Below are 27,711 nucleotides of genomic sequence, written 5' to 3'. Positions count from 1 at the left end.
TCTCAGCTCCAACGCAGGGTACAAAGACTTAGCTTTCATACGCGCACGTTGAGAGCGCAAGCTCTATTTTCTTTTTGAACCTATGCTGCGACAACAAACAATGGCACAAAGGTTGCATAAAATTCCCTTCTGTATTTTTGGAAATTGAAGACATTTTATGGTTTCTGCTGCAGAACTTCATCACGTAGGATCAACACATTCCGCACGTAGACCTTACTACCTCATTGCAATGACCAGGAATGGTTTGTAAGCCTGGAAAGTGGCACATGAAATAACAGGTCGACTCGACGATCGGCACTTAGTTGCCAGCCATAACTTTCCTCGTACTTCTCCAGCGTGAGACAACTTCGATCTTGGGTTAGCAAAGCATGTGTTCAAGTGTCATCATTTACCATTGTCTGCCCATATCGGTAGGGGTTGCAGTACAGGTTACGAAGGATGATTATATATTGTTTTTAAATAAGGGCATCTGGAAACCCTACACTCTAGGAATATCGCAATAGGCATTCGTCTGCTGGCCAATAATCCAAAAGCTCTTGTGCGCAGCTCAGACACCACATTATACAACATAAAACAGAAATGGACTGGGGAACATCACGATTTTAAATCAAATCCGGATACATAACGCCTTTATATAGGCTGTAGGCCACGACTTACAATAAAAAAACACTAAGGGAGGTGATGCGGGTTTCGCGAACTATTTGGGATATTCCATCCACGTTTTACAGGTCATGCCCTGATACAGACAGTGCAGCAATATGTACACATCAATCGCCACTGATCACTTGTCAAGCGGCGGTTTCCACAGTCTTGCGCCACATCACTTAGCTGAATTGCGGCAAAAAAATGTTTGCAATCACGAACTTTTCGAAAAAGTTAGAGTACCACCGTCCGAGACACAGTCGTACCCACCGTCCTTTCCTCCATAAGACACACAAAAGAGCTGTACAATGTCCAACCATGAAGAGACTGGTGGAGGATTCCATCACTAATAGCTCCAAACGTTGGCGCTAGATGTCACTACTCGGGTGCTGGGAGCAGCGCGTGCCAGCGCGGCGTATCGTCGCGCCGCGACTTCAGGCTTTGCTCCCAGTGCTGGGCTCCAGTGACGCTCGTGTCGGGTCCCAGCTGACAGAAGCCGACTCGCCGCTCGCGGGCGTAGATCCGACACACCATCACGATACACTGGATCCAGTGAATCTCCAGCTGGCGACACAACGCGACACACCATCAAGATACACTGGATCCAGTGAATCTCCAGCTGGCGACACACACGACACACCATCGCGATACACTGGATCCAGTGAATCTCCAGCTGGCGGCACGCCGAGCCAGTCGCAGCTGAGGGAAACTGGCGTGCCTCGCAGACATAACAGACAATCGTGACGATCGGCAGGCGGCATATCATCCGGCTCAAAGACATCTATGAGCTGGAAAGGTTGCGTAATCAGAACATGCCGCATCATTGATGCCCGTATGGCTTATAGCTCATCATAGGGCATAATACATCAATGTACTATGTCTTGCCATACTTTGGCACTGCTACCAGCCCTTGCATTTTGCGACTATTGCAAATGGCCGTAAATGAGAGGCTCGAAACATCTGCTGTAGGTAGAGCATACCTCAGGCTGGAGCAGAGGCCCGATAAAAGTGTGAATGTACTGACAGAGCCGGCTCATTTTAGTGTTATTGTTTTACTCCTCTCCTTTGGCACTGGTCACGAAGTCGGTGTTAGGTCCTCAGAGCGGCGTTTCGTGAAGGTCGGCTTATAGCGCCCACCACGCACACCAACACAGCCTGTTACAATTCTGAAGACGCTAAACATCTGCGAGACGGGAAATAATTTAATCATCGCTATTCGATTCAGTCAAGCGATGAACTTCTTATTAAACCTGTATGGGTGCTCAAAACGATTAGAACAAAAGACGTAGGGTTAGTTGTGTTTTACTCCCAACATAGGTTACGTCTCGCAGCATGTGGAGACACAAGCTCACCCACACCTCCAGCCGACAGGCCGTCCTAACTGCTGCTTCGGCATGGCTGCCCCCGGTTGTCGGTCGGCGGGAAGGAAGGCTTTGCGTCCGACGGCTGAACATCGTTTACCCCCCCCCCCCCCCCTCTGCCCTGAGCGCCTTCGCATGTCAGCGACAGGACGGTTGATTGTTGGAAAAGGGGTAAGCTAACCCCGGTAAAGTAACTAATTTTGGCTCTATGGCATTGTGTAAATATACGTAGTGCCAGACGGGAAAGCAGCTCAGGAAACAAACAACATTTTTTTCTTTCTGTCCCATTCCTCCGATGCTCTACCGTCACTGGCCTCCCGCTAGCGATGTGGAGGCCTCGGGTGCCCCGCCCCCAACTCCCCCGATGTTTTAGCGTCACTGACCTCAGACTGGGGGATGTCGAAGTGGAAGGACTGGTTCCAGACAGGCGCGCGGCCCGACACTCGGCGCGACTCCTGGCAGCTGACCTCGTCACCCGCCTTCAGCAGCATCACGATCACGAAGAACTCAGGATTCACCTGGGAACAGGCTCACTGTCAGAAGGCGCAGACCTCTGGTCTGACGGCGAAAATAACGGCGCACAGCGCAGCTCAAACTACTCCTAGGGACCCGTGATGTCTGTAATCGCACGTCACGTGAAGAGGCAGACTATGACGTCTTCCTACACTGTCTTGCATAATTTGCGAAAGATGACATTGAGCCTGGCGGTGCATGGGCCATCAACCGTGACAGACATGAACCAGAACGGCCCGAGACCCCATTGTCAGGCGGTGTTCCCCGGCTATGGCAAGTCATTTGTTTTGCCAGCCACGTCGCACCTGGGGCCGGCACGGACGCTTAGGGGCGGCTCCACAGTTAACCAGGAGCCGGCACCAGCAGGCCGCGGTGGTGAGCACAAGGTGCTGGATCAGACGTTCGTATAACACGCCGGCATACCCACCCACACTGCTGGCTGTTAACGTGCACCTCGGGACGACAGAAAGGAGACCTGGATTAGGAGCGGTGGATGGATGGGAGGAAGGATGGCTGGAAGTATGAACAGGCCAGGTGCGGGGAAAAGGGAGAATTTGGGAGAAGCAGCCCTTCGCCCGTCAGCCATAAGAGGCACCGAGCTAAAAAGGCCAGGTGCGGGGAAAATGGAGAGTTTGGGTGAAGCAGCCCAGCGCTCGTCAGCCATAAGAGGCACCAAGCGCAACAGGCCGCGGTGTGAGGGCAGACAGCAAGGGGCAAAAACAAATTAAGCAAAAATCTTGATCAATTATTGCGAACTGAATGCTCTCATTTCTAATGTTTGCTCTTGACTTTGCTTGTGACATTTCTCCACAAATTGAAACGTTATGCAAAAGGGTCGCTACAATACCCTAATCTCTTAGTCCGGACCCTGTTCCTTTCGTGCCGTGTAGAATTCGGTGTCACCAGGCACATACCTGAGTCTGTTTTCCATATATATATTTACAACATAATGTCTACAATTCCTACCAACTGTAGTCCAAACGTTGTTTTTCTTTTATTCTGTGAATGACACGTGCTGAAAATGATTCCGCTGAGTAATACAATTCGAAAGACATTGTCCTACAACGTCACATTCTGGCATTGAAATTGTGTGATGAATTCGTTTCACATTGTTCTCCGACACAATCATCGAATGTTGAAATCATTTATTTAAAATCTTCTGGGTTGCCTGACTTGCCGGTATTGTCATTGTGATGGTGTGGCCTCTGCATAAAAAACATTTTTTCACTCAATTATGAAAATAGCTGAAATGTATTTCTCTCCGATAACAACCTATGGGGACAAGGTCATGTCTCATGAAACACTCAACGTTGTCATACCTCATTCTCTTCAAAAAGCGATCAGGATTAGACTTGGGTATATCCCATTTTATGTCTGAGCGCAATACCGTGGACCATTGCAGAATATCCTGGGAAAATTATAGAAGTATTAACGAGGTTGATTTATTGGTGTGATTGTACCGTTGCTGTACACCAAGAATACATGGTGTGTAGTTTCCCGATATTTTTGAATGCTCAAAATCTTTGATTGCCGTGTATCGTTAATATTGCCCAGGATTGTCAAGTCTAGTACCTTGTGTTGCATGCAGTACTGCTTTTGTATTCACTGACAGTGCCTACATTGTTGTTTGCGGTGTGATAACGAATACTGAGTACCGAGTACTGCAGTTAGCCCAAAATTCTACACGCCAACAACACAGAACGAGAGGCGTCGGGAGCGCTCCAATGTACTCCTGTACACGGTCTTCAGCTAAACCATCAACCAACGAAGAGACGAAGTGTCATGGCGGGCGGGCGACTCGGCGACCCGGCGGCGGGGCATCTCGTGCCGGTCAGACGCCGGCCGTCGAGGGGCGACCGGCGGCCGTGACTGACCCCTGAGGAGGGGCATCTTGTGCCGGTCGGACGCCGGCCATGGAGTTGCGACTGGCGGCCGCGACTGACCCCTGGGGAGCGGCGACGAACGCCAGCGCGGCGCCACACACACCCTGACGCCAACAGCTGACAGGTGTTCGTCGCCCCACCAATCAGCCGCGCGCAGCCGTGGCGGTCGCTTCTGAATGGCTCAGGTCACACCGCCGGACACGCGGTGACCTTGAACACCGCGGACGAGGCCTCGTGACGGGGAGGTGTCAGGGTTGGAGAGGGGAGGCGCGAGGTCTTGCTTTCAGGCTCGCCACAGATTTGGCTTGAGTCTGCGCGGGGAGGGAGGGAGGGGCGTCATGTCACACCGTTCAGAATCGCTTTATGAAGCTCCTCGCCATGAAGCTCTTTCGACCGTGGGTCCATACACTGCTGACCGAGCACGACCCAAACCAAAGTACAGTTTTCCCGCCCTTGTTCAGACTTACCAGCTTCTATTCTATTGGATATGTAACTTTTATGGGCAGCTTTCCGGACTAGGACGCCGCGGCCTTTGCAAGACAGACATGCATCATCATAAACTGCATTGGGTACAGCGAAGATGCAAAGGCATCAAGTGGCTGCTTACTCTTCTGCAGCAAACCACTCGACTCCCGTCTAGCAAAGAGCAACACTGCGCCTTTGATTGCAGACACCACAGCTGTGGTCCCCGCAGCTCCGCTGCAGTTGTGGTGCGGCGGAACAAACCGAGCGATCACGCGGAGGAACACGCGGTCGGCATTCAGTACTGGCGTTCTCAATACTGCCAAACGTTTATTTGTGATGCAATATTTCTGGAGTTATCAAATCACCACGCAGAACGTGTTAACGAAAACGTTGTTATTAATGACGTCATCAACTACGTAATGTTTTGCTGAAAGCTCCGAATTCTTCCGCACAGCCAAACCCAGGAGTATGCTAAGCTCCTGTTATTAACTATTTCAAAACTTGCAATTCGTGACGATGACGACTCTGCCCTATCTCACAATTGCATGCTTTTACGAATGAAGGGACGTTACGACACTGTGTGATGACCGCCGCGACCGGGGTCATGGTCCCGGGCGGGGTCCAGAGCGGGTGGTCACTGGCGCTGCTTGCTCCAGACGACCGCTCCGACCCAGACCATTGCCCCAAGCGGGCGGTGACCGGCGCTGCCCGCTCCAGACGACCGCCCCGACCTGGGCCACGGTTCCGAGCAAATGGTCACTGGCGCTGTTGGCTCCATACGGTCGGTCCGGCCCGGACCACGGTACCGAGCAGGCGGTGACTAGCTCTGCTGGCTCCAGACACCTGTCCCGGCTCGGGTCGAGCTTGCCCCTTAAAGCAGCTCACTGTCTCCTCTGAAGCTGTGACCGCCCTGGTTTGAGTCCGCCTCTGATGCTGTCGAATACCGCCGGGCCTGGTTTCTTCCGGTGCTGTCGGGTACCCCTGTTTTGAGTCCGCTCCCAATGCTGTCAGGTACCCCGAGCCTGGTTTGAGTCCGCTCCCGGTGCTGTCGGGTACCCCGAGCCTGGTTTGAGTCCGCTCCCGGTGCTGTCGGGTACCCCGAGCCTGGTTTGAGTCCGCTCCCGGTGCTGTCGGGTACCCCGAGCCCCGCCGCCGGGCGGGTAGAAACATCCGCCGACTGACGCGGTATGTATTGATCTTCGCAGCTTATTAAGCTGGGAACCGCTCAGCTCTACGTGGTAGTCATCTCACGGGAACAGGGAAACACGGCCAGACGGCTAGGCATCTCATGCTGGTGTGGCGCATCAGCTTAACAGTAAAACCATCAAGAAAAGGCGTGGAAAAATGAGCTATCTGCATCTCTCACACAATACACGAGAGAAGACGTCTCCTTGGTTTAAAGATTAACGTGAAATCAGCTCCAAAAAGAAACTTAAACAGCGACCGAACTTTCCAAAAACCGAACGGTCTGTTACGGTAATAAGTATGCGTCCGCGGCATACATACACATATTACTTCAACACGCGCTCGGATGGGAGGAGGGGGAGGGGGCAAATTGTCTCTCCGAAGGTTTTTCCGGAATGGTTTCTGAACGGCGCGGCGTAGCCAAGCCAAATTTTGCCTAGCTGTAGAAAGTTGAATAGCAGATCGCCTAGAATAAAAAATGTAATGTACCTTGTAAGGTCGCTGACCTATGGCAGGTAAAGACAGGCCATGGTTTCAGCGAAGGCAATTTCTTGGGAATCGCTCAATCTGATCCAACAACGGAGTGTTAGACGAATCCATACATCTCTGAGATACGGTCTTTGGCAATACAGCAATTGAATGCACAAATTATATTGACCCAAAGTCAGATAGGAAGGTCAAGCCAAGGTCGAAACCAGCCTGTTATATTTCTCTAGCGCTTGCTGTATGGGTTAGTTCCGGATGCCCATTTCAATTTTATTAATAACGGGAACCACATTATACACCTTCCATGAACTTCTTTAGGGCCAGAATAGGTCACTGACCTAGAATGACCCACGTCCACATTTTTAAGGAACATGCTGCCTTGCGTAATTTTTGTCGCTTATCCAAATGCAAAACTTAGAGCGGTATCGTATCATTTTGTTCACCATAATCTTCAAAATGTCCAACAAAGTCACTGACCTTAGATGAGCATGTAAACTTTTACATAGAATAGTCACCTAGATTTCGGGGCATTTTGAAGACCGGCTTGGAATTTGACTTTGTTTGACCTTTTTAAGCCGAAGGTCATAACCCAGGAATCTCAAACTATGACCTAAGTGAGTTCACGTACAGGCCAACACACTATGTATTTGGTGTCTCTAGCTCTTTTAGTTCCTGAGATCACGGGAGGGGGGGGGGGGAAGTGACCTCCCATGGCCACCGGCCGCCCGGGCGCGTGTTAAATATTTTCACAGTCCATGACAGATGTCAGCTCCCAGCTACATCATTATAATTGTATTGATAATAGCAAACTAAATATACCTGTGACTCATTGACCTGACTGAGCCATGTGAACACATGTTACGAAGGGCCTGGCCAAGGGCACGGTCAAATTGCGGTGGGGGCACAGGGTTGACAAAGGGAGGCCCTGCTGACAAAGGGAGGCCCTGCTGGCAAAGGGAGGCCCTGCTGGCAAAGGGAGGCCCTGCTGGCAAAGGCTCCCTCCCAAATACATCGCCGCATTTTGCCCGGTGGAATTCGACGTTGCACGGTTTCCTTTATAATATAATATGCATATATATATATATATATATATATATATATATATATATATTAAGAAAGCCGTGGATTGCACGCAGATTGTATATTGAAATTAAGTGAACATTTGACTTGACATGGTGAGCCTGTATTCATCTGGACATGTTCATCTTTGATTCAGCACTGTGCAGTGAAAAAAATCATGTGACAGTTTTGAACATGCACACTCGCGAGTCTTCGAAACGAAACCCCGACGTCAGGCGTTGCAGTCTCCGTAGGCCGCGTTGCCGGCCCTGCGGACTTCGCGACGGCTGACGGGACGACGAAAGCGATCACGTACCTCAGCGAGTTACGTTTCAACGCTTCATGCAGTTAGATTGAAATCTGGGTATGCGAAGAATGCAAAGCTGCATTGGTGCGGCTTTAATTAAGTTTCGACCTATATCTCACCCGCGCACTTTTGATACTGATAGTGAGAACGGACTAGCATGCATGCACAGCACTGCCAACTCTTGACGTATTGGTGTAATCTGTATTTTCGTGTTGCTGTGTTGTAAAACTGTTCAGAGGTCAAACACACAATTTTGCACACAAAATATTCGCCAGGTCTTTTTTAAAACGCCAATCGATTTCGAAAGACTCTCGGAATTTGTATCTCACGACACAAAATTGTTCTGGCGACCCCCCTACCCGCCGCCTGGTGTTACCTGCAGTAGCCAAGACCCCTTAATTGGACGAATACTGCAGCTCCAGGCGTCGATGTTCTTACTCCTAAAGCTTGCGATCGCGCAGATAAACAGCGTTTATATATATATATATATATATATATATATATATATATATATATATATAAGCATCATGACCTTCAACACTGAACGCAGGGGAGACATTTTCCACTTAAGCTGGAATTGCACTGCTGAGCAGTGGGCTCAGCGTGCACACAGTGTGCACTCTGCTGCCAAAGCCACAAATGCAATCATTCTGGAAGGGTAAAACACGTCAAAAGCCTCTGGAGTACAAGAGATACGCCAACGACATAGAATAACGTCATCTCCTACATAGGTCTGGATGTTAGCAGTATTTTCAGTGGAATCCATTTACTTTCTGGAACAGTTCCAGAATTGCCTGCTTTCGGCAGTGTTTTCACCGATCGCCAAGCCAGTACTCCTTCACCGAGTGCTCTGAGTAGTCGCCAGTTTCTCGATTTATCGCTAGTGGTGGTAACCCTGCTCCAAACAGCTTGGAGCGGGTCTCTGGTATCCTAGCGCTTCCAGCACATTCTCTATGAATAGTGAACAGCAGAGGCGTCGATATACCTCTTGTTTTTAATTCCCTTATTTTTTTCAACTTTATTTTCAAATGGCTTGCACGACTGGCTTTTGGTTCGGAATACCTGTCAAGCGGGCATATTCCGTGCACCGAACCCGCCACCGAACCCGTCACCCAAATTGCAATGATCAAATTCACCAGATCATTTCGCCTACGATCTTTTACCGCACAAGGCCGCGAGGGATTTCACACGCAGCGCTATTGTACGATGCGGCCAGCGCGGACCAGTTTGACCTGCGCTGTCCAGTTGCTAGCTAACCCCTCCGAGTTGGTCTGCAAAACAAGGCGCGCGGCGCGTCCCGGACTCCCACGCACGCCCTGCCGTATTGCGCGTGATAACACGCGAGCGCAACTAATTCATCCCGGACCGCGGTGGTGACACTATTTCCATTAGCATATTATGGGTGCATTAGGAAATAAACATCCGTACAAGTCGCAGTTTTGGGCCTTTGAAGGACATCATTCAGGAGTAAGCGATCCAATCGGTCACAAAATATAGCTACAGGCACGTGATGCTTCACATGCTAATTTATGGTCAATGTCAATATAACAGGCAGCTCATCATCTCCCGACACGGTAGATGCAACACTGCCACACCACCATCATCAGATCTTGTGAATCGGGAAGGTTTAAAACACCGTGTTGACGGATTCGAGACACTTGCCTGACCGCGGCAGTCTGGAGTCGCAATTAAGAGACCGAGCGAGCCGGGAACTCAGGACTCACCAGACCACGGGGACCAAGTAGTCAGACTCATCGAGCCGCATGATCAGGGGTGTCGGACTCACCAGACCGAGCGAGCCAGAGAGTCAGGCCCACCAGACCGCAGGACCCAGTGAGTCAGACTCATCGGACCGCATGACCAGGGGAGTCGGACTCACCAGACCGCGGGAGTCGGGCAGATTGTCGCCGCGCCTCAGGAACACGTTCATCCTGCCGGTGGCCTGGTCGTAGCGCAGACTGAGCAGCAGCTGCCCGAGCGTCGGCGCCGACACACCCGCCTCGTCGGCCGCAGACGTCTGCGTCGGCTGGAGCTGTCGGGTCAGGTCAACGGTCACCACGGGTCAGTTCTGGATTTGCGGCTGCTCAGTCCGACCGGCAGCGCGCTTACAGCCATTTTCAGGCATTGCTCCTCGGAATATGCAAATACTTGATCAACGGATTCATGTTACTTAATTATCCGAAAATGTGGTTTCGTCTCTCCGAATTTGCAGGTTTAAACATACGATGCTTTATGATTTCCCATTAAAAATGCCACACCTGGGTAGCGTTATTTCTCCTGATTCCAGTTGCCCCCCCCCCCCCCCGCCCCAAATCCTGATTTGTCCCACCAGTCTCAGAGGCGAGGCTGCACTCGTACCTCTTCTGGTACCAAACCCGCGAAGGCCGCTCCGTCACGGTCAGGATACGTCAGAGACACGGGTCTGCCCACCGAAACCCCCATCCTCAAGTGCCACACGCATGTCTGAACCTTTAAACCATGGAGGAAAAGGCTCGGCAATGTTTGGACGACGTGACACATCGGTGTATCAGTGTGTCGAAGTTGGAGACGGGGATACGGCGAGGATGGGGGGTAACCCACCCCCTAACACCCTGTTCGTGTGAGCAGTGGATGCGTCCATTCCGAACACCACCAGAGACTCGTCGATTTCTTAACCCAAGCTTAGCTGGGCTTCCCACACTTCCAGCGTACAGCCGGTCAATGTGCAGATAACGGTCAGCTATTTGAAATGATTGGCAATCTGTGCTGTGAGAAGAATGATTCCCGCAGATACAAGCGACACCTCCACGCCATCGTTGCTACACGACAATGCATTATTGGAGTTCCTCTTATAATACGTGAGCTCATATTGCAAGCTCACCTTCTGAATCTACCTGTCTTCTCTGGTTGCCAGGTGACGAACTTGCGTGCTAATTACACCCCAGCGTCGGGCGTCGAAAGCGACGGGACACTCGCTTAGTAACAGTCCTGACGTGGGCTACATTCACCTACATACAGTATTCAACACACAAGCATAGATAGTGCTGAAAATGACGGATAGTGACAATCAGTCACCAAGTTACGGGGTATTTTGCTGTTCTTGCCAGGTGATATCATGCTTACATGGAAATTAGTTTTGTATGAGAGTTAAAAGGCTATTGCTCCGCTGTCCTCGATGCTATCCAACGGGCTTATCTGATCCAGCGCCTCACAAGCCAACGGGAGCGTGTTATAAGCATGTCACGGCCTATGCGTTTGTGTGAAACATCGCGGCGTTATCAGCACCAAATAAAAAAAGGGACAGTTGTAGTGCCTGAACCACGGATGACGCTGAGCAAGTACGAACAGAGGCTGTAAAATTCACGGAGGATTACCAGCCAGCTGTTACGTCAATTCGCATGAGCTGGGGGTGCGATAACAGCTGAGCTGTGTGCAGATCATTCAGTATCAAGTGACGTGGGTAGTTCGGAAACGCAGTGGCAGCGTGGTTTTATACATGGCAGATGTCTGCAGATACCAATCTAGCACAGCGCATCTGATTCGTCGCAGCAGTGGTTACAGAGCCATAGGACCATAGCTTGTGCCAATCCTACTAAGTTGCCGTTACCGTAAAAAAAGACGCGGCCACGTCATGACATTCCGAATGGTGCAAATATGGTGGCTACATTTTTTTCAAACGACGACCCAATTTTCGCTCATCGTCTCTAAATGAACGGCATGCGCTGCAGTGTACATCAGAGTAGTCTAGAGCTTAAAGGGAGTGCTCCATATTTGTTTCGGGTTTTGAACTGATAAAGCCATTTTGATGATCATTCAATGCAGTTCACAGCACTGCCCTTCTGAAGGCCTAAATAAAGCCCTCCAGTTTCTGAGCTAAGTGTACACAAAAATGTGTAGTCCATTTTGTGCAGACTATTACAGGACCATTCACTTATACATGACGCTATTGCAACGTCATTCGCATCCCACCACCCTATAGGCCTCGGCGTTAATTGCAGTAAAGTATTACCGGAATATGTTGCATGTTTAGTCGGTTTTATACTTGGAGATCACGAATGAGTTTTGTGTGTAACATTTACGATAAACGTTTTGTCCTCACTCGACATTTAAATGCCGTAATATGGCTTAGTTTGGAAGTTGTATGTCCTTCTCCACAGATTGTACAACCCCGTCGTATTTTTAGCACTATGCAGTGATATCACACATTCACCTCCATAATCACCATTAGGGATGCGCCATAACTGCTTCTTGCCCCCACCGGGAGCACTACGACTGAGCAGCTTACTTTGCCCTTGTGAAAACTTACAGCACACTTTGCCTTAGTGAAAAAGTGCAGCACTTTGCCCGAGTTCAAACCTGCAGCTCACTTTGACCTAGTGGCAACCTATGTTCTTGTCTAGTATATATTTCCTCTAGTCCATTTCTCACTCACAGCGCTTGCCCCACGGTGATCCACGCACTTGTGACGTATCTACCCACCACATACTAAAAAATTCCATATTTTGTCTGGTCTTAGGAGGAGGCTGCGCATGAAGAAAATGCAACGACGGTGGCTTTGGGAGCTTATTAGCTACCAATTTATGGAGAAGTAGTTCCCTTCTGATATGACGAGCGAGCTTCAGACTTGAAAATTCGCAAGTGGCCCGAGACTACCCGCCTCATCAACTATAGCCAGTCTTTTGAATGCTTAACTCACATAACATTCAGAACGCAGCTGCCAGCTAAACAAAATGAATCTGAACAATCTACAGCTCTTACAAACGCCAAAACCTTTGTCTGGCTCACATGAAACACGACTTTCTCACGCTCGCAGATATCCATCGCGAACAGCTGTAGTGCACACATTGCCTATCGGTTGGTACCGAGAAACGTGTCACGCCGAAAAAGGCAACTGTGTTAGTGGGTCTGTGGTATTCAGGGCACCCAGGTCCCTCGGCCCGCTAACACAGAAACATCAATTGGCTCTCACCCAAAACATAGTGCGCTTCTTATCTTCCGTGTTCTCCACGTGCATCCGTCACATGCAACGTAACGACGGTTCAAAGCAGTCTTTCACGAACGCTTGTTCACGTAAAAGGATTTGAACCGTTGTAAAATGGTTTGGAATCTGTGGCTACATAATCACGTTCAGGTTCATTTTTATTTACGTCCCGTTATTGCTTTATTGGAAAGATTCTTTAACGTGCCTGGTTACAAACAGGTTGCAATGGGCACAGCGTTGGCCAGAAATAAGGTTTTGAAACATCTTGGGCAATGGCTCTAAATTTAAGTTTAGGATGTTTAAATACGTAAAACGCTTTAAAACACCTCACGCCACATGCCGGTCGTAAACAAGACTGATAACAAACCAGTTTACTCAGAAAAACCTCATCTTTCTTGCTACTAGAGGATCTACGGCTGAATAAAAAATGAGCACAGAAGTGCAAAAGGTAGCATCCGTATAGCTGTGTTTCTACATTTAATTCAGCGGCCTTTTGGTCCTGATGTGCCGCGCTCAATGTTATTCCTGCGTGCATGTAACTTACATAATTTCCCCCGTCCTGCCTGACACAACATCTATTGCTTGACACGATCCCGTGATGCACTTGATTTTGCCCCTCATAACTGCTATTTTTCACTCCACATGCCCACTGCCCTCCGCGGGGCCCCTGACACACCGTGTGGGGGGATGTGGGTGGGGGCGGGTGGAGGGGGGGGGGGTCGCTGACCGGTATCGTGCGCCGCTGGCCGGGCCGGCCGAAGACGACGCTGCAGGCGGCCGGCGTGCCCGAGGCCAGGTTGAGCTCGCACAGCCGCACGCTGCCCTCGCCCACCAGCTTCTCGGTGAGGCTGCTGTACCGCTTGACGTAGAGGTGGCAGCTGAGCTGGCCCTGCTCCAGCCACTGCTGCGCCACGCCCGGGAAGGTGAGCAGCTGCGGCTGCGCGGCGGCCGCCTGGTCCAGCACGGGGCGCGACTCAGCCTGCTGCCCCAGCGCCGTCAGCCGCACCAGGAATGGGCGGCCGCGGTAGCGAAGCGGCAGGTTCACTAGCCGGTTCAGGCACACCGTCAGCGCCCCGTTCACCGGCGTGTAGACCACGTGGAACTCCATGCGGGCCCGCGCGCGCTCGACTCTAGTCACCTGCGGGTAGTGGCGGGGAACGAGGTTGAAGGGCGTGTTCCGCTTTTACGTATTTGACATTATTTTATCTTGCACATGAGGTCCTGCATCGCCATCGCCACATGAAGGTTGACGTCGTGTGTGGATCGCCCGACATTTCAAAGAGAATGCGCTGTCGCTGATCGCGACTATGAAAGAGCTCAGCAGGGAAAGCGCTGCGAATCTCGATCTCAGAACTAGTGTTCGATTTTAAGCATACGTGATTGCTTCTTGCAGCTCGCGGTCATCTAAACGAAGGAGAAATGCTGCATGATCAATGCTTTCTCACACCGTGGTGGAACAAGACGGGTTCCACCCGCGACTCATAACCAGGACAGCGACACGCAACTGCGGACAGCGACACGTGGCTAGCTGTCGCGCAGTGCACGGTCCATATCGGCTCACTTACCGAGAAAGCATTAACGCCCCGAACGGGTATTGGCGTCGGTGCGTCATCCGCTGGTAACGAAATCGTGCAAACTTGGCACCTGGGCGGAGACGCCCGCAAGGCTTTTCTTCGAAATGCCTGCTGTACTATTCAAGCCACCAGTAACGCAGCAGATTACTAGGAACAGGCCACAAGGGGCTGAGCGTCCCATCTCTTGGACGTGCGGGATTCCCGCAGTGACAGCCTTTGTGGTGCGAGGTTCTGTCAGTGCCACTCAATCCGGTTGCGCGCGAATGATGAAAAGAAAGCCGGCTCCGCTTATTCGTTCAACCGTTAGAAATCCATACATGCTGTATCGATCTTTGTCCCATAAATCTCGGGGATGTACTGACCTAATGTACTGTAAGTTCTACTGTACTGTAAGCTGTACCTGGGAGATGACCTCTTCATTCCGAACCAATAAGTAACCCCACCCATCGAAGCAGGCAGAGGGGGAGGGGGCACAGAGGCGCGTGCCCCTTAGGTTCCAAGGGACCCTTCGGGCTCCTCGGAGGTCCTGAAATGCCGGCCTGGAGGTGGTATCTAGGGGCTCCGGCGCACAGGGTCGGCACTGTCATGCCAGCCAGAGGGCCCTGCGCACTAATCAGGACCCCTGAGACGATAACGGCCTATATGCCGGTCAGAAACCACAGAAATATACAGTCAGTTCCGCGGCGGCGTGGGTCTCAGGGCCCATTTTCCAAGCAGGGGCAACGCAGGAGTCAGCAATATACATTGGTCGGGGCTCAGCGACTATCATTGTCCACAGCGCCTAACCGGGACCCTGTGTCCGCAAGGAGCCTTGAATCGGCCAGAGGCAATGAGAACAGGCCAGAGGTAATGCTCGAGAAAGCCACACTAGCCTAGAGGGACGACCGGGTCCGACGATCAAGAGCCAGATTGGAGGGTGTAAGGGCATGAAGGGCTGGTTCGAGTCTTATTCAGGTGTTCGGCCTGCGGGTACGGGCCCCCAAATGACACTCAGAGTGCCCTTTGGGCCGATCGGGGACCCCTGAGTCAACTTGAGTCTATATGTCGGTCAGAAACTATCAGTTCCGCACAGTCGGCTCCGTGTCGGTATGGGCCTGAGGGCCCACTTCCTAACCAGCTACAAAGGCGGGCCAGCGATTTACACTGGTCGTGGCCCCTGCACTTGTCAGGGGCCCACAGCGCCTAACAGAGGGTCTTGTGTTGGCAAGGGGTCTCGAGCTGGCCAAGGGCAGTATTCGATGAGGCCCGAAGAGGGGCTCGAGCGGCCCGCCGGAACCGACGATTAAAAGACCCGGTTGGAGGACATAAGGACCTGGAGGACTGGCTGTAGGTCACATAAAGAATCGCAGCCAACATGGACGTGACCTGACGCATTAGTCAGAGGTCCTCTTGGACCGTTTGAGAACCCGCTGAAATAATGTGGGGGTCTCGGTTGGCCAGACGCCACGAACACCGACCAGTTGGCACCCTGCCAATCTAAGCCCTGGAGACACATTTTCGAAGCAAAAGAAAGGTCGGGGCCATGATTTGCATCGGTCGAAGTCTCTGAAACAGTGGTTGGGGCCCCTGTGTCGGTCGGGGCCGCTCAGAATGGGGCCTTGGATGTCAGAATGGGCCGCACGGGACCAAAGACCAAGGAACCGACTGGACCTGGGTCCGACCCTCCAGGCGTAGTGTCGTGACTTGAGATGTCAGTCAGAGGACTTCTATAAGGGGCTTCTTATTAAAGTTCTCTATCACTATTATATTGGGCCTGGACACGGAGCCAGGCAGTGGACTTCTTGTCCGTCCGAGCCCTTGGGACCCAATTTCCCAAACAGGAACGAGGCCGGGGCCCGCGATTTGCAACGTTCGGGGTCCCTGACACAATGACAGGCTCGTACGCCGGTCAGGGGTCATAGTGCCTAACAGGGACACTAACCGCCGACAATCAAAGGAAACATAAAACTTATAATGAATACTCACACTGAGATATTAGAAAAGTCCTTTGCTAGCCAGGGACCCCAGTAACGAACGATGGGTCCTGTCCGTAATTTCCAATGCTAGCACTGAGTCTGTGTGCCCATTATTGACCACCCGCGGCGATCATGGTATTTGCTTTGCTTACCAGGGAACCCCAGTAAGGAACGGTGGGTCCTGTTCGTAATTCGCAATGCCAGCACTGGATCTAGGTGCCCATGTATTTGACGCACCCCGCGGCGATCAGGGATATTGCTGGCGTCAATAAGGGTCCTTCGCCAACCCGAGGCCAACTGCGCGGGTCAGAAGGCCGTCTGCCGTCGAGGAGGGGGACGATGTGATATGAACAGGTCATCCATTGTTTGCGGAAAACGTTCTTTCTTTTGCAGAAGCGAATACTGAAACAAATTATGCAGAAAAAGTCGAGCTTGCGCGCCCGCAATCACGGCAGCAAGGACAGCGACGGCCTGGGTTCTGGCTTCTGTATTAGCCACTGCAAGTGACCACAGGCGGCGGGCGCCGTGCGCGCGAAAACGACCGTCGTGACATAATGGTTATGAATAGCTTTCAAAATTCAGATTAAACTGGGCGTACTGTTAACAACTTTGTGGTTGTCCTCTGAACAGGTTAAAGGGGATGTTCCACATTCGTATGGCGTTTTGAACATTTGTGTGGCGTTTACGGTCATGTTTCTTTTAAGATCCAAAACGATCTGGTTCTTGAGTTACACGCCCGCAAAAATGCGAAAAGGTTTATTTGCAGTCTATTTCAATGTTGCCTCGGCATTAATGACGTCATAGAAACGTCATGCGATTGCGGTCACACTACAGGCTGCTTTCTGCTTATGGTCAGAACAGCATGGCCGCTGGTACATTCGCAAAAGCGATGATGTGGCACGTATGATACGATGCGCGGAAGATGATTCGCTGTTAGCAAGATTACGCTGCTGAATGCTTGTCGCGAACGTGAGCGTGAGCGCTTTCGGGTTGTGCGGCACTCGTCGCGAACGGGCAATTTTTCCCTGATTTCTAGGCCGCAGGTTAATGCTATAAAAAACGCCACTGTCTGCAAACCAACCACGACACCCAAAAAACGGGCGCTCTCCCGAAAGTTAAAAAATAGAAGACTGGACGGCAAATCTGTCTTTTTCTCCTGCTGGCGTTTTTTTTTTCTTCTACAGACAGCTCGGTTGGCGCCTTGTGTACAGGAGCACAAAACCTTGCACGGGTTTATGAGTTAACAAGGCATTATGAAACTAGGGAAACATCACAGTAACTTAGGTATATATTTAACTAAATATTTCACACATATTGTACCACAAGTTTAAATATTAAACAAAAAATTGTGTCGTGCGAGTATAACTTATTGAGCCGCATTACCATGAACCCCAACTGGGACTTTGTTTTGAAGGGAGGTTACGGTGAAATGCAATGTTATGGCTGAAAATCTGTGCGGAAATTGCGAGAAAACCTGAAATTTGATAGTTCCCCGAGCTGTGCAAGTGTGAAATCACACATATTTGACAGAAGAGTGTGAATCGGGGGCTTGAAATGTGTGTGATCACTGGTGGTGTATGCCAGTGGCTTGTATTGATCCTGATGTGGTAGGGAGTGTGCGTGCGAGGTTTTTACTTCTGAGAAAGAGCATTGCTTTGGTATTCTTTAAGTCTAATGACTCCCGATAAAGTGTGATATATTGACACCTGCCTCTACCTTTATGTTTGTGTTTGAACATCGCAAAGGAACGCTAGAAACTACGAGAAGCACTAGCACTTATGTTGCAGGGGTGTACAAAGGTAAGCTGGTACTTCATTATGGCCTTGCTAACATTTTAAACCTATTGAGATATTACAGCATATAATTAATTCCATTGCGTGTCATTATATCAGCAGTTCATTTTGGCAGCAGACACTGGAGCGTGCAGCTTATTAATGCACATGCTCAGTATGGGCACATATTGTATGGCTTTGCTAAATGGTCTTTTCCTGAAGAACTCTGAAAATATGGAGCTGTATTGTTACTGATGCACAATGTACTGTCTTAACAAATTTTGTAGGCAGGCGAGCATTGCTCGTGAGTCATCAATGTCGTAGTCAATGCAACTTGCGCGAGATGCTGGGTGCTGAGAAAGGTGGAAAAGTATTGCTGTTGGTGTCTTGGATAGCACTTAATAGCATTTTAATCATGAGCCTTGTGTGCATCTGACGGCTTTATCACTTCCCTGCATTTTACCCATTCAACCATAACTGCATGCACTTCTCATGCCTTCAGCCTTGTGCAAGGTCAGCATGGTTGCAGTGTCATTTCACATGTAAAATTGTCCTGTTATTTTTTAGTGAAGCAGCCTGATGGCTGCAGCATGTTGCATGACTGTCGAAGTGGAAGATGTGTTTGCATCGTTCTCATCTGTGTTTTGTGGATTTCCAAAACAACCTGAGCAAGGTATGCCACTTATTGGTTGTCTGCTTTGCTGAAAGTGATTTGTATATTTATCGTGTGTTTTTGGTCAGTCATATGTCAGACGGGGAGTCAATACAGGAGAGAACATTGATCCATCTTTCATGACGGAAATTATGATGAAAGCAGCATGGATTGCAGCACAAAAAAACATATTATTATTCACTATGTCATGCCACAGTACAGCAGCGAGGAAGTGCCACAAGGAAGCTGTTGACCCGTGCCATCACACAATGTACCACGTTGGTTGACTACTTTGTGTAAAGTCTATGAGACAGCAGCTTATAATTAATGAATGACTGGTAACAGCTGATTTAACAATGACAAAGGACAATTAGCAGCAAAAATGTCATTGCGCCACAATGGCTACATCAGGGTTAGCTATTAATTGCATAAATAATCCTAAGCAAAAACATATGTTTGGTAGCCCAACCTTACCACCATTACCACAGCAATAGCAATGCTTGGAAAATCAATTCACAGCAACGTTACGAAGTTATTACTTTGCGCATGACACCACATTTCCAGTTACAAACAATAAAGAAAATAACTGCTGTGCACATCACATGATATCAATGTCAGGATTGCAGCACTGCAGGCAACGATGGGTCGGCAATAAAGTATTGAAAAAATCATCATTAATAGCATAGCAGCAACAGTAGCAGCACAGCATATCGTGCTTTGATATTAATAACTTGCCATAAAAGCTGGCGATCGCTGCGTTGCGTATGTCAAACAGTCCACGAAAGCTTTTCCAAAGGCCAGCAACAAGACAAGAAAATCTACAAAAAAAGTAATCCGCCACCCGACACAGCCTCCGCGACGAGAATAGCCGGATGGCGTTAGCTGTCGCGTGTTTCGAGGCATCTTTAGGTCTGGTTGCCAGATGCTGCCAGGCATTGCTGTCGTCACAAGACCATTCCATGACGCCATCAAGCAATGACGTAATGGGGTGCATTTTTACAAACTTTGAAATTTTGCTACTTAGCGTCGCTTTTGAACCTTGAAAGCTTACCAATGGTTACAAGTAAGCTTTTCCCATCATATCTGATGCGTACCTCAATATCTTCAAATGTGGAACATTCCTTTTAACACCTGCAGCAATACAAAACTTAGAGATTCTACCTCTACTCTTTCAGTTCCACCACCAGATTCCGGCCCCACTTTGCGGTGCTGTAAGAGGCAATCCTTTTTTATCGTCAATCTAAAAATCGGACATGTGAAATAAACGACCGCACTACTCTCTAAGCGTAATATTTGATATCTTTGCATTCAAGGTACTTATTTCAGAAACGCCATCATTTTCGTCCACGCGTTGGTCGCAGCTCAGTTTTAGCCGCCAAGCTGACGCCGTTCAATTTACGGAGACTGCAACGCCTGTCGTTGAGGTTTTTGTTGTCAAGATTTGCGAACGCGCATGTTCAAAACTACGTTACATAATTTGCATCAGTAATCAACGCTGACTGAATGCTGAGCATTTTAAGACGCACATGGCCTGGCCATGTTACTACAACGTGTTGACTTACGTTGATCTACAAGCTGCGTTCGCGCGCCCCTTAATATATCCGAAGAACCCAGATAAAAGTTATGTTAAGGCTTCTCAGTTTCATCGGATCAGAAAGAGGTCACTTAGCCATTGTAAAGTGCAGAGCGCCTACGATTTATTTCATGCGGTCGTTTAAAGCAGTTTGTTTTATTTCAAGCAGTTATTCAGTTTAGTGATCATGAAATACAGGCAGAGTTGATACCGCGATAGCTTCTGGCCTCTATTCCAGGTATAGAGAATGAAAATAAAAAAATACCAAAGAGAAATATGTCTTCATCAAGAAATGTATCAGTTCCGGCGATTTTCGGGGGACCCTTTGTAAGCGCTATGCCCACCCCTTCTCGCCAAGGCTCTGGCTGCCCGGCCGACCGCACCTGCCGGTCGAGCCGCCAGCCCCATATCTGCCTCGTTCAAACACCTGTCCCACGGACTGTCACGCACGCTCCAGCTCCTACTCCTGCAGACAGCGTGGTCGGATCCTCCGCCTCTCCGTGTGGTCTCTGACGTGGTCCCCTCGCCTACCTGCGTGACCTCAGACTGCTCCTCCCCTTCCAAGCGTGACCTCTGACACGCTCCTCCGCATCACCGTGTGACCTCTGACCTGGTCCCCCGCCTACCTGCGTGGCCTCTGACCCGCTCCTCCGCCTCCCCGCATGACCACTGACCTGCGCCTCCTCATCGGAGGTGACAGACGACACCTCGGAGGGCGACACCTCGCCGGCGTCACGCACCACCGGCGGCGTGTAACTGGGCTTCATTCCGGGCTCCAGCACCAGGTGCTCCATGGAACGCGAGAGAGCAGCGCGCAGCAGGTGCTGCTGCCTCAGCTGGCCGTGGCGCCGGTCGTACTGCTCCAGGAACAGGTCGGCGCCGCTGTCGGCCGGCTGCACGGGCACGCCGACGGTGGACGCGTGTAGCGGGTGTCGCTTCACCACGCGCGCCGACAGTCGCTCCTGCTCAGCCAGCGGCGGCTTCCGGGCGCGCAGCCAGCGGCGTAGCAGCAGCACGACGCCCAGCAGCAACAGGGCGGCCAGCAGGCCCGCCGCGCAGCCCAGCAGGATGGACAGATCCCGAGCTGGCGCAGAGGGGGCGGTTACGGGGCGGCTCAGTGCTCGCTCCGGGACATCTGGGTCAAACTCAGAGCACGGGGTGCGAACGCCGGGAAATATTCGAGGAAGGGCAAGGCTTGGCGTCCGGCAGCCGAAACTTTTTCGATTTGCCGACGTTGAAACAAGGTAAGCACAAGGTCCCGCACGTAGCAAGGTGGGTACAAGACCCCGCACATAACAAGGTGGGCACAAGGTCCCGCACATAACAAGGTAAGCACAAGGCCCCGCACATAACAAGGTAGGCACAAGGCCCCGAACACAACAAAGTAGGCACAAGGCCCCGCACATAACAAGGTGGGCACAAGGCCCCACACATAATAAGGTAGGCATAAGGCCCCGCACATAACAAGGTGGGCACAAGGCCCCGCACATAATAAGGTGGGCATAAGGCCTCGCACGTAGCGAGGTTGGTACAGAGCCTCGCACGTAACAAGCCAGAGATCCGACCAAACGGCGCCGACTTCGGAAACGGCATCGGCTAATGCGAACGTTGGGTTTATCCTCCGACCTTTAATTGGAAGAGGGCCGATGATCGTCGCAGCTTTTTACAAGCCTGTTCCTTTAAGTCTATAAACTGCCTTGCGCATGGAGGGGAAGAGGTATTTTGATTGAGCGCAAACGAAGCATAGCGGGGGAGAGCGGGGTTTGGCAACGTAACGTTACGTTCAACCGTGGTTACAAGTCATACCGAAATCTTCTCAAAAATGTTTTGACGGACCAACCAGGGGCAAGGGGCTTAACCAGGGAAGAAATTTGAAACTTGCCAAAAATACATAGAGCAATTCATGGCGCTCCTGACTCTTGGCAGGTCCGTATCTCAACGATACCCAAAACGATCGCCCAAAACGAGTTCGTTAAGTTGACAACAAATTCGCCTTCCGGAATTCAACGGACATTTAAGAATGGCTTGAAAAGCTACACAGAGAGAGGGAGAGAGTATGACCTGATCACGATGAGCACCGTGTGTTAGATCGAAATGCCGTATCACAGTGCGTTAAAGATCATGATGAGAAAAAGTGGAAGCTTCAGTTGGTCTAAAAATCGGCTTGCAGACAGATCTCGACTTTATGATTGCGATGAGGACAAAACCGAGACCGGTGCGGTGTATTGCCATAATTACAGCTATTCCAACCTCATCCAGCTTCGCGAAGGGATTAGGCCAAATCCGAAGAGAAAACTGTTTATTGCTATATCTACGCTCGCGCAAAACCATCATTTACTACAATTATACAACTGACATTTTACAAAATTCCCCCCCCCCTTAATTTGTATGATCTCGGTGAGTCTAGAGTAAGGATGACTGATCTGAAAGCCTTTGCGGCTGAAAATATTGCAGAGGCTTGAACACTAAGCATATTTTTCTAAATATCCGCTCCATTCTCTATGTTTGTATCACAGGCATTCAGGTAAGGGTGGTTCCAGGTTACAGTCAGGGAGAGGGAGAAAGGGGGGGGGGGGGGCGAGCCCCGATCGGTGTTGGACTCGCAAGAAGAGCGAAATCAGAGGGTTTCCTGACGCTTGACCTTCAACAACTAGTTTAAGTCTCCGACTCATGACAGCAGGCGGGGCTATTGGTGCTCCACGACGCGCTCATTTGCTGAGGCTCTATGGCGTCGCCCGCCTCTCACCCTGGCAGGAAGGGCCTGACACCGCAGTGAATTAGACACCGCGTCTATGGTTTCCCAGGCGAGCAGCTTAACCGCTACAATTTTGGTGCCCCTGTTACAGCATTTCTATTCACCCGCGAGATGATGATTTGGGTGAAACCATCGTCAAACAAAAAGTGCAGTGTAAAGCATTAGCTGCTAAACGCCTGTAAGGAAAGTAGTACTCTTACAAAAATAAGATGGGTAATATACAACAGTCTCATCTTCGTTCATACTGTGCACCGGCCTCAGGTTTCCAGTTGACATGAATCTGGATGACGCATTCTATCAGCCAACTAAATTTTTAATCACGAACCATCAATGAAATCAGTGAATCACGAATGTGGACCTGAATGTAAGTGTGAAACTGGTGCCAACTTGACAAACGTGGTAAACAGTCTTACCTTGCGTTATGGCTTCGAGTCCGTGCAAAAATCCACCTGTGTCATGGGTATCAGACGAAATGCATCTCAAACCGCGGGCAGGTGACGAAATGCTGCTTACAGCTCATCTTAGATAGGAACGTTTCATCATTACGGAATTCTGGGTGTTTTTCCGTGTTAGTCACCTACCTGTGGGTTGCTGGGCCTTCATTTTGAGGTCAGAGCAACGCAGTTCATAATACAGACTCGCGTCATAACGGCTAGAGCTAATGAAATGTCAGCCGAGCGTCCCGATTGTATTCTGGATGATCAGCGTTCCACGCTGAGCTTCTGCTATTTGATGCGAAGAGATGACGCCCGCAGTTACCATAGCAACCGCACCCAGCCTGAGTGCGGGCCCTGCAGATGGAACCCAGCCTGCATCGTTCCCGCGCCTCACTTGCGCTGACGTAGTCGGGTCCTAATGCCGAGAAACGAGATACGGAGCGGGCCAGTGCCACTCCACTGTCAAAACGACCCGACTCATCCGACGGCCAGAAGCCAACGACAGTATTTCAAGCACGTGCCGGCAGTTTGTTTGACGGTGTAATTTATCCGGTACGGGCGCGCGAGGTACGACCGACGTGCCTCTTAGGTAAAGTGGAAGCTTCCCGAAGGCTGGGCTATATTTGTCGGTCACCTTGGGCAGGTGTATCTGTCACGCCTACTCAACGGGGGGGGGGGGGGGTAGGGGGGGGGTTGAACAGGCTCGTGATCTTACGGACCATCTAAAAATCAAAGTGAACCGAGGCTGTGCCTAAGAAAAGTTCTTAGCTCTATTCATTGCTGAAGGAGCAGGCGATGTTTTCTCCCGTTCTTTTCTTATGATGCCTCAGTATCCTGTCCAGTTGGTCAGCGTTGTTTTGAAGTTGCTCCCTCCTCAGAGCCCGGCCGTCGTTGCCGTGCCAGAGATCAGGAGAAACATGAGCTCGTTATGACAGACAGTAGACGGCGCAGAGTACAATCACGATGAACGTGAATGCATGTAGCCTGTATCGCTCGCGTTCAACGATTTTTGATCTATGCATGAACTCACTTAGGTCAAAGTTTGAGGTTCTTTGGTCATGACCTTCGGGTCAAATAAGGTCGAACATGGTCAATTTCTAGGTTGGTCTCCAAAGGGCCCCTAAAACCTAGATGACCGCTCTAAGCAAAGGGCCACATGCTCATTTAAGGTCAGTGAACTTGTTTGACCTTTTGAGGGTCATGGTGGCCAAAATCATACATGACTGCTTTGAGGTTTCCATTTGAATAAACAACAAAGATAGGTAGCATGTTCCTTAAAAATCAAAACGTCGACCTGGGTCATTTTGGGTCAGTAACCTCCCTGGACCTTTAAGAAGTCCATCGAAGATGGACAATGCTGTCCCTGTTATCAATAAATTCGAAATGAGCAACAAAGACTACCCCATATAGCAAGCCCTACAGGTTGGTTTCACCTCGGTCTGACCTTCATACATGACCCTAGGTCAATTTAATTTGTCTATTCAATCGTTGTGTTGCCTAAGAAAGTATCTCAGATATGTATGACTTTGTCTAACGCTTCGTTGTTGGATCAGATTGAACGATTGCCTAGACATTGCCTTCGCTGAAATCATGGGCCGACTTTGACCTGCCATAGGTCAGTGACCTTATGCGGTAAATATACATTTTTGATGTAAAGCGATCCACTATTTAATTGTCTACAACTAGGCAAAATTTGGCGCGGCTATGGCGCGCTGTTCGGAAACCACTCCGGAAAAATCTTAGGGGGAGTCAATTTCACCCCCACCCGAGTGCGTGTTAAACGTGGTATGCACGCAGTAAAGGTCATTGGAAAATATGACTATCAATAAGTTTTTTGGCAACAAGTGTTTGTCGCTCCAATCTTTCAGATTATCACTGAACTGACGACATACTGGTTTAGCTGCTCTACGTGGAACCTTGTTTCCTGTTATGGTGCTTGGTGTTTGTTTCGACTACCAGCAAGTTAAAAACAATATTATTTAACTCTCAGATTTCATGAAAGTTAACACATTTGTTCTTACAAATAAGGCTCCATTCTTAGAGCTAATAAACGCAGGGGGAATTCAGATGCACCCAAGAGGTTATTTCAGCTTATTGCTTGTTGGGAAAATAACTACGCATTGAGTATTTGGCGAAAGATCGCTGGCTTTGAATGAGTATTCTAGGTCTCACACCATCTACATACATCAGGTTTCCCTACTAATATTTTTGGTACAATGCAAGTAGTCTGTCGCATCGTATCCCCAAATTCTATTTTCACTGTTGTCCAGTCACCTCCTCGGATGTCAAACTGTCAAATCTTTCTACCCAAAACTTCTCATCGATGCCACATGATGTCGTCCTCCGCATTCAACACATCCTTCGCCCCATCCAATCGGTGCTCCGGGAGGCATCTTTCCAATCAACTCCCGACCCCTCCGGCATCGATGTATAGATCGCCTCAAGCTTTCAGATCACCACTGAGTTGACCACATCCTGGTTTGGCCTATTTACGTGGAGCGGCCAATCCTTCTTCATGTCATTGAATATCCTATCATTCATCGACGGTGGATGAGGTGCTGAAGTCAGGCTGCTCCCGTCCTCAGATTATGCCTTTATCCTTGTCTCTTGTGTGAGGCAGGAGCAAGGTGTCTGAGGCTGCCCTTTTTGCCCAGATCAGGTGGACTTTATCTCCAAGGCATGCGAGACCTATACTTCAAGAAAAACATTTGAAGATATTGAAGCAAGCACCACATATAAGCAGGCTAGCTTATAACTGTCGGTATGCTGTTAAGTAGAGGGAACTGTTCTAGACAATGCAATTTCTCTGTTAAGCGTTGAATGGGGGACCAATTGACGACCGTTTTATCTGGAAATCGTGCTCACGAATGCCAGACGTGAACAACCCGAACATTTTTTCTCAGCCTTGATCGCCGCATAACTTATGAAATGACAAATTTTGCATGACGTTATTGTGACATCATTAATGTCAAGTTGACCTTGAAATATTCTTCCGAAATATTCCCGCCATTTTCGCGGCCGTGTGGCTCGGAAGCCAGGGGGACTTAGGCGCCAACAAGTGCAGGCTTGTTCACTGCACCGAAAGGTCTTCGAGACGGTTTTTAAGTTTGAAACCCCACAGAGATGTGGTACACTCCGTTTAACTTCATTGCAACACCTCCGCTTTCTTTCATAAGCCCGACATGTGGCTCCTACGATTAAGGTGGACGTTTGCAAATGATGCAAATATGCGCATGATCTAAAGCGATCTGGTCAATAAGTCTTTCTCATGTTCACGAAAGCAATGCCAATACAAATGCACATGGGCATCTAGTAGTGCAGCTGACTCTGTGGATGGACTACGGCGTGGCTTTATTCAGGGTTTAGCCATGAATGCGTATAGCAAGTCTTTGTTTTATATGCCCCCCCCCCCCCCCTCTAACGTCTTCAGGTATCCTCATTTCAGGACACATCGTTCGGTTGAATCTGACGTACCTCATCTTTCTCATTTATTTCTAGTTCCGTTGAATTCCTCCTATCGCTGTAACGGCGGGTGGAGTGCGGGTTCTATGAACGTACGGTATTTTCAGAAAAGCGAATTCAGAGATCGCATTGCAGTTTCATCATTTGATAACTGTCTCATCTCAATGGGGTACCCCAAGAGGAGCATGCAATTCCCCATTGTTCAGTTAAGAGGTAGACCCCACTCACCACTTAACTCCCACCACATCTAGTTTCTCACACAAGGTGGCAGGAAAGGTTTATGTATGCGATCTCTGACTGAACTCCCTCCTTAACGTGCAGATCTAATGCTCAGCTGTCCCTTGCAAGCCTACGGCAAGAGCCACGTCCAAGCGGGAACAAAACACAACAGCAGTGAAGACCTCCACCGACTATCATTCTTCGTCCACGTGTGGAGAGGAGTTACCTCCACGCCCAGGATGCATCGGCTCGAACAGCCCCGTTCGATCGCGGAACACAGGCCCTGTCCCGCACTATCATACACAGCACCAGGTGAGTTGCAACACTCAGCACAGACCGCGACAACGGTCAGACTTGCTGGACCGTGGGCCGTCACCAGGAGCAGGACGAAAGCGCGAGACACTGCAGCGTCCTCACCTTTCATCTCGCCGGTGTGGCGCGCTGGTGCCGC

At 49.9% G+C, this 27,711-nt stretch overlaps 1 protein-coding gene across 1 annotated transcript; it reads right to left on the bottom strand.

The window, feature by feature from the left end:
* Positions 1-46: 46 nt before the first annotated feature.
* LOC119099682 (synaptotagmin-16) lies at positions 47-27,711 on the bottom strand. Its single transcript, XM_037222746.1, has 6 exons — positions 27,678-27,711; positions 21,062-21,471; positions 13,589-13,999; positions 9,781-9,933; positions 2,387-2,521; positions 47-1,206 (listed from the first exon to the last, which is right to left on the bottom strand). Exons 1-6 carry the CDS (start codon positions 27,682-27,684, stop codon positions 1,021-1,023), a joined length of 1,302 nt encoding a protein of 433 aa, XP_037078641.1. The 5' UTR covers positions 27,685-27,711; the 3' UTR covers positions 47-1,020.

The sequence above is a fragment of the Pollicipes pollicipes genome, unplaced genomic scaffold (assembly GCF_011947565.3).
Source record: "Pollicipes pollicipes isolate AB1234 unplaced genomic scaffold, Ppol_2.1 Scaffold_4881;HRSCAF=5763_pilon_pilon_pilon, whole genome shotgun sequence".
Lineage (NCBI taxonomy): Eukaryota > Metazoa > Arthropoda > Thecostraca > Pollicipedomorpha > Pollicipedidae > Pollicipes > Pollicipes pollicipes.
Note: the sequence above shows the minus strand (reverse complement) of the source record. Positions and strands in the feature narration are given on the sequence as shown.

Excerpts from the sequence above, each read along its gene's own strand:
- LOC119099682 (XM_037222746.1), bottom strand. Across the intron at positions 14,000-21,061 it reads CCTCCGATGAGGAGGCGCAG|GTGACTAGAGTCGAGCGCGC; the intron begins GTCAGTGGTCAT and ends CACTACCCGCAG. Across the intron at positions 9,934-13,588 it reads GCCAGCGGCGCACGATACCG|CTCCAGCCGACGCAGACGTC; the intron begins GTCAGCGACCCC and ends CTGACCCGACAG.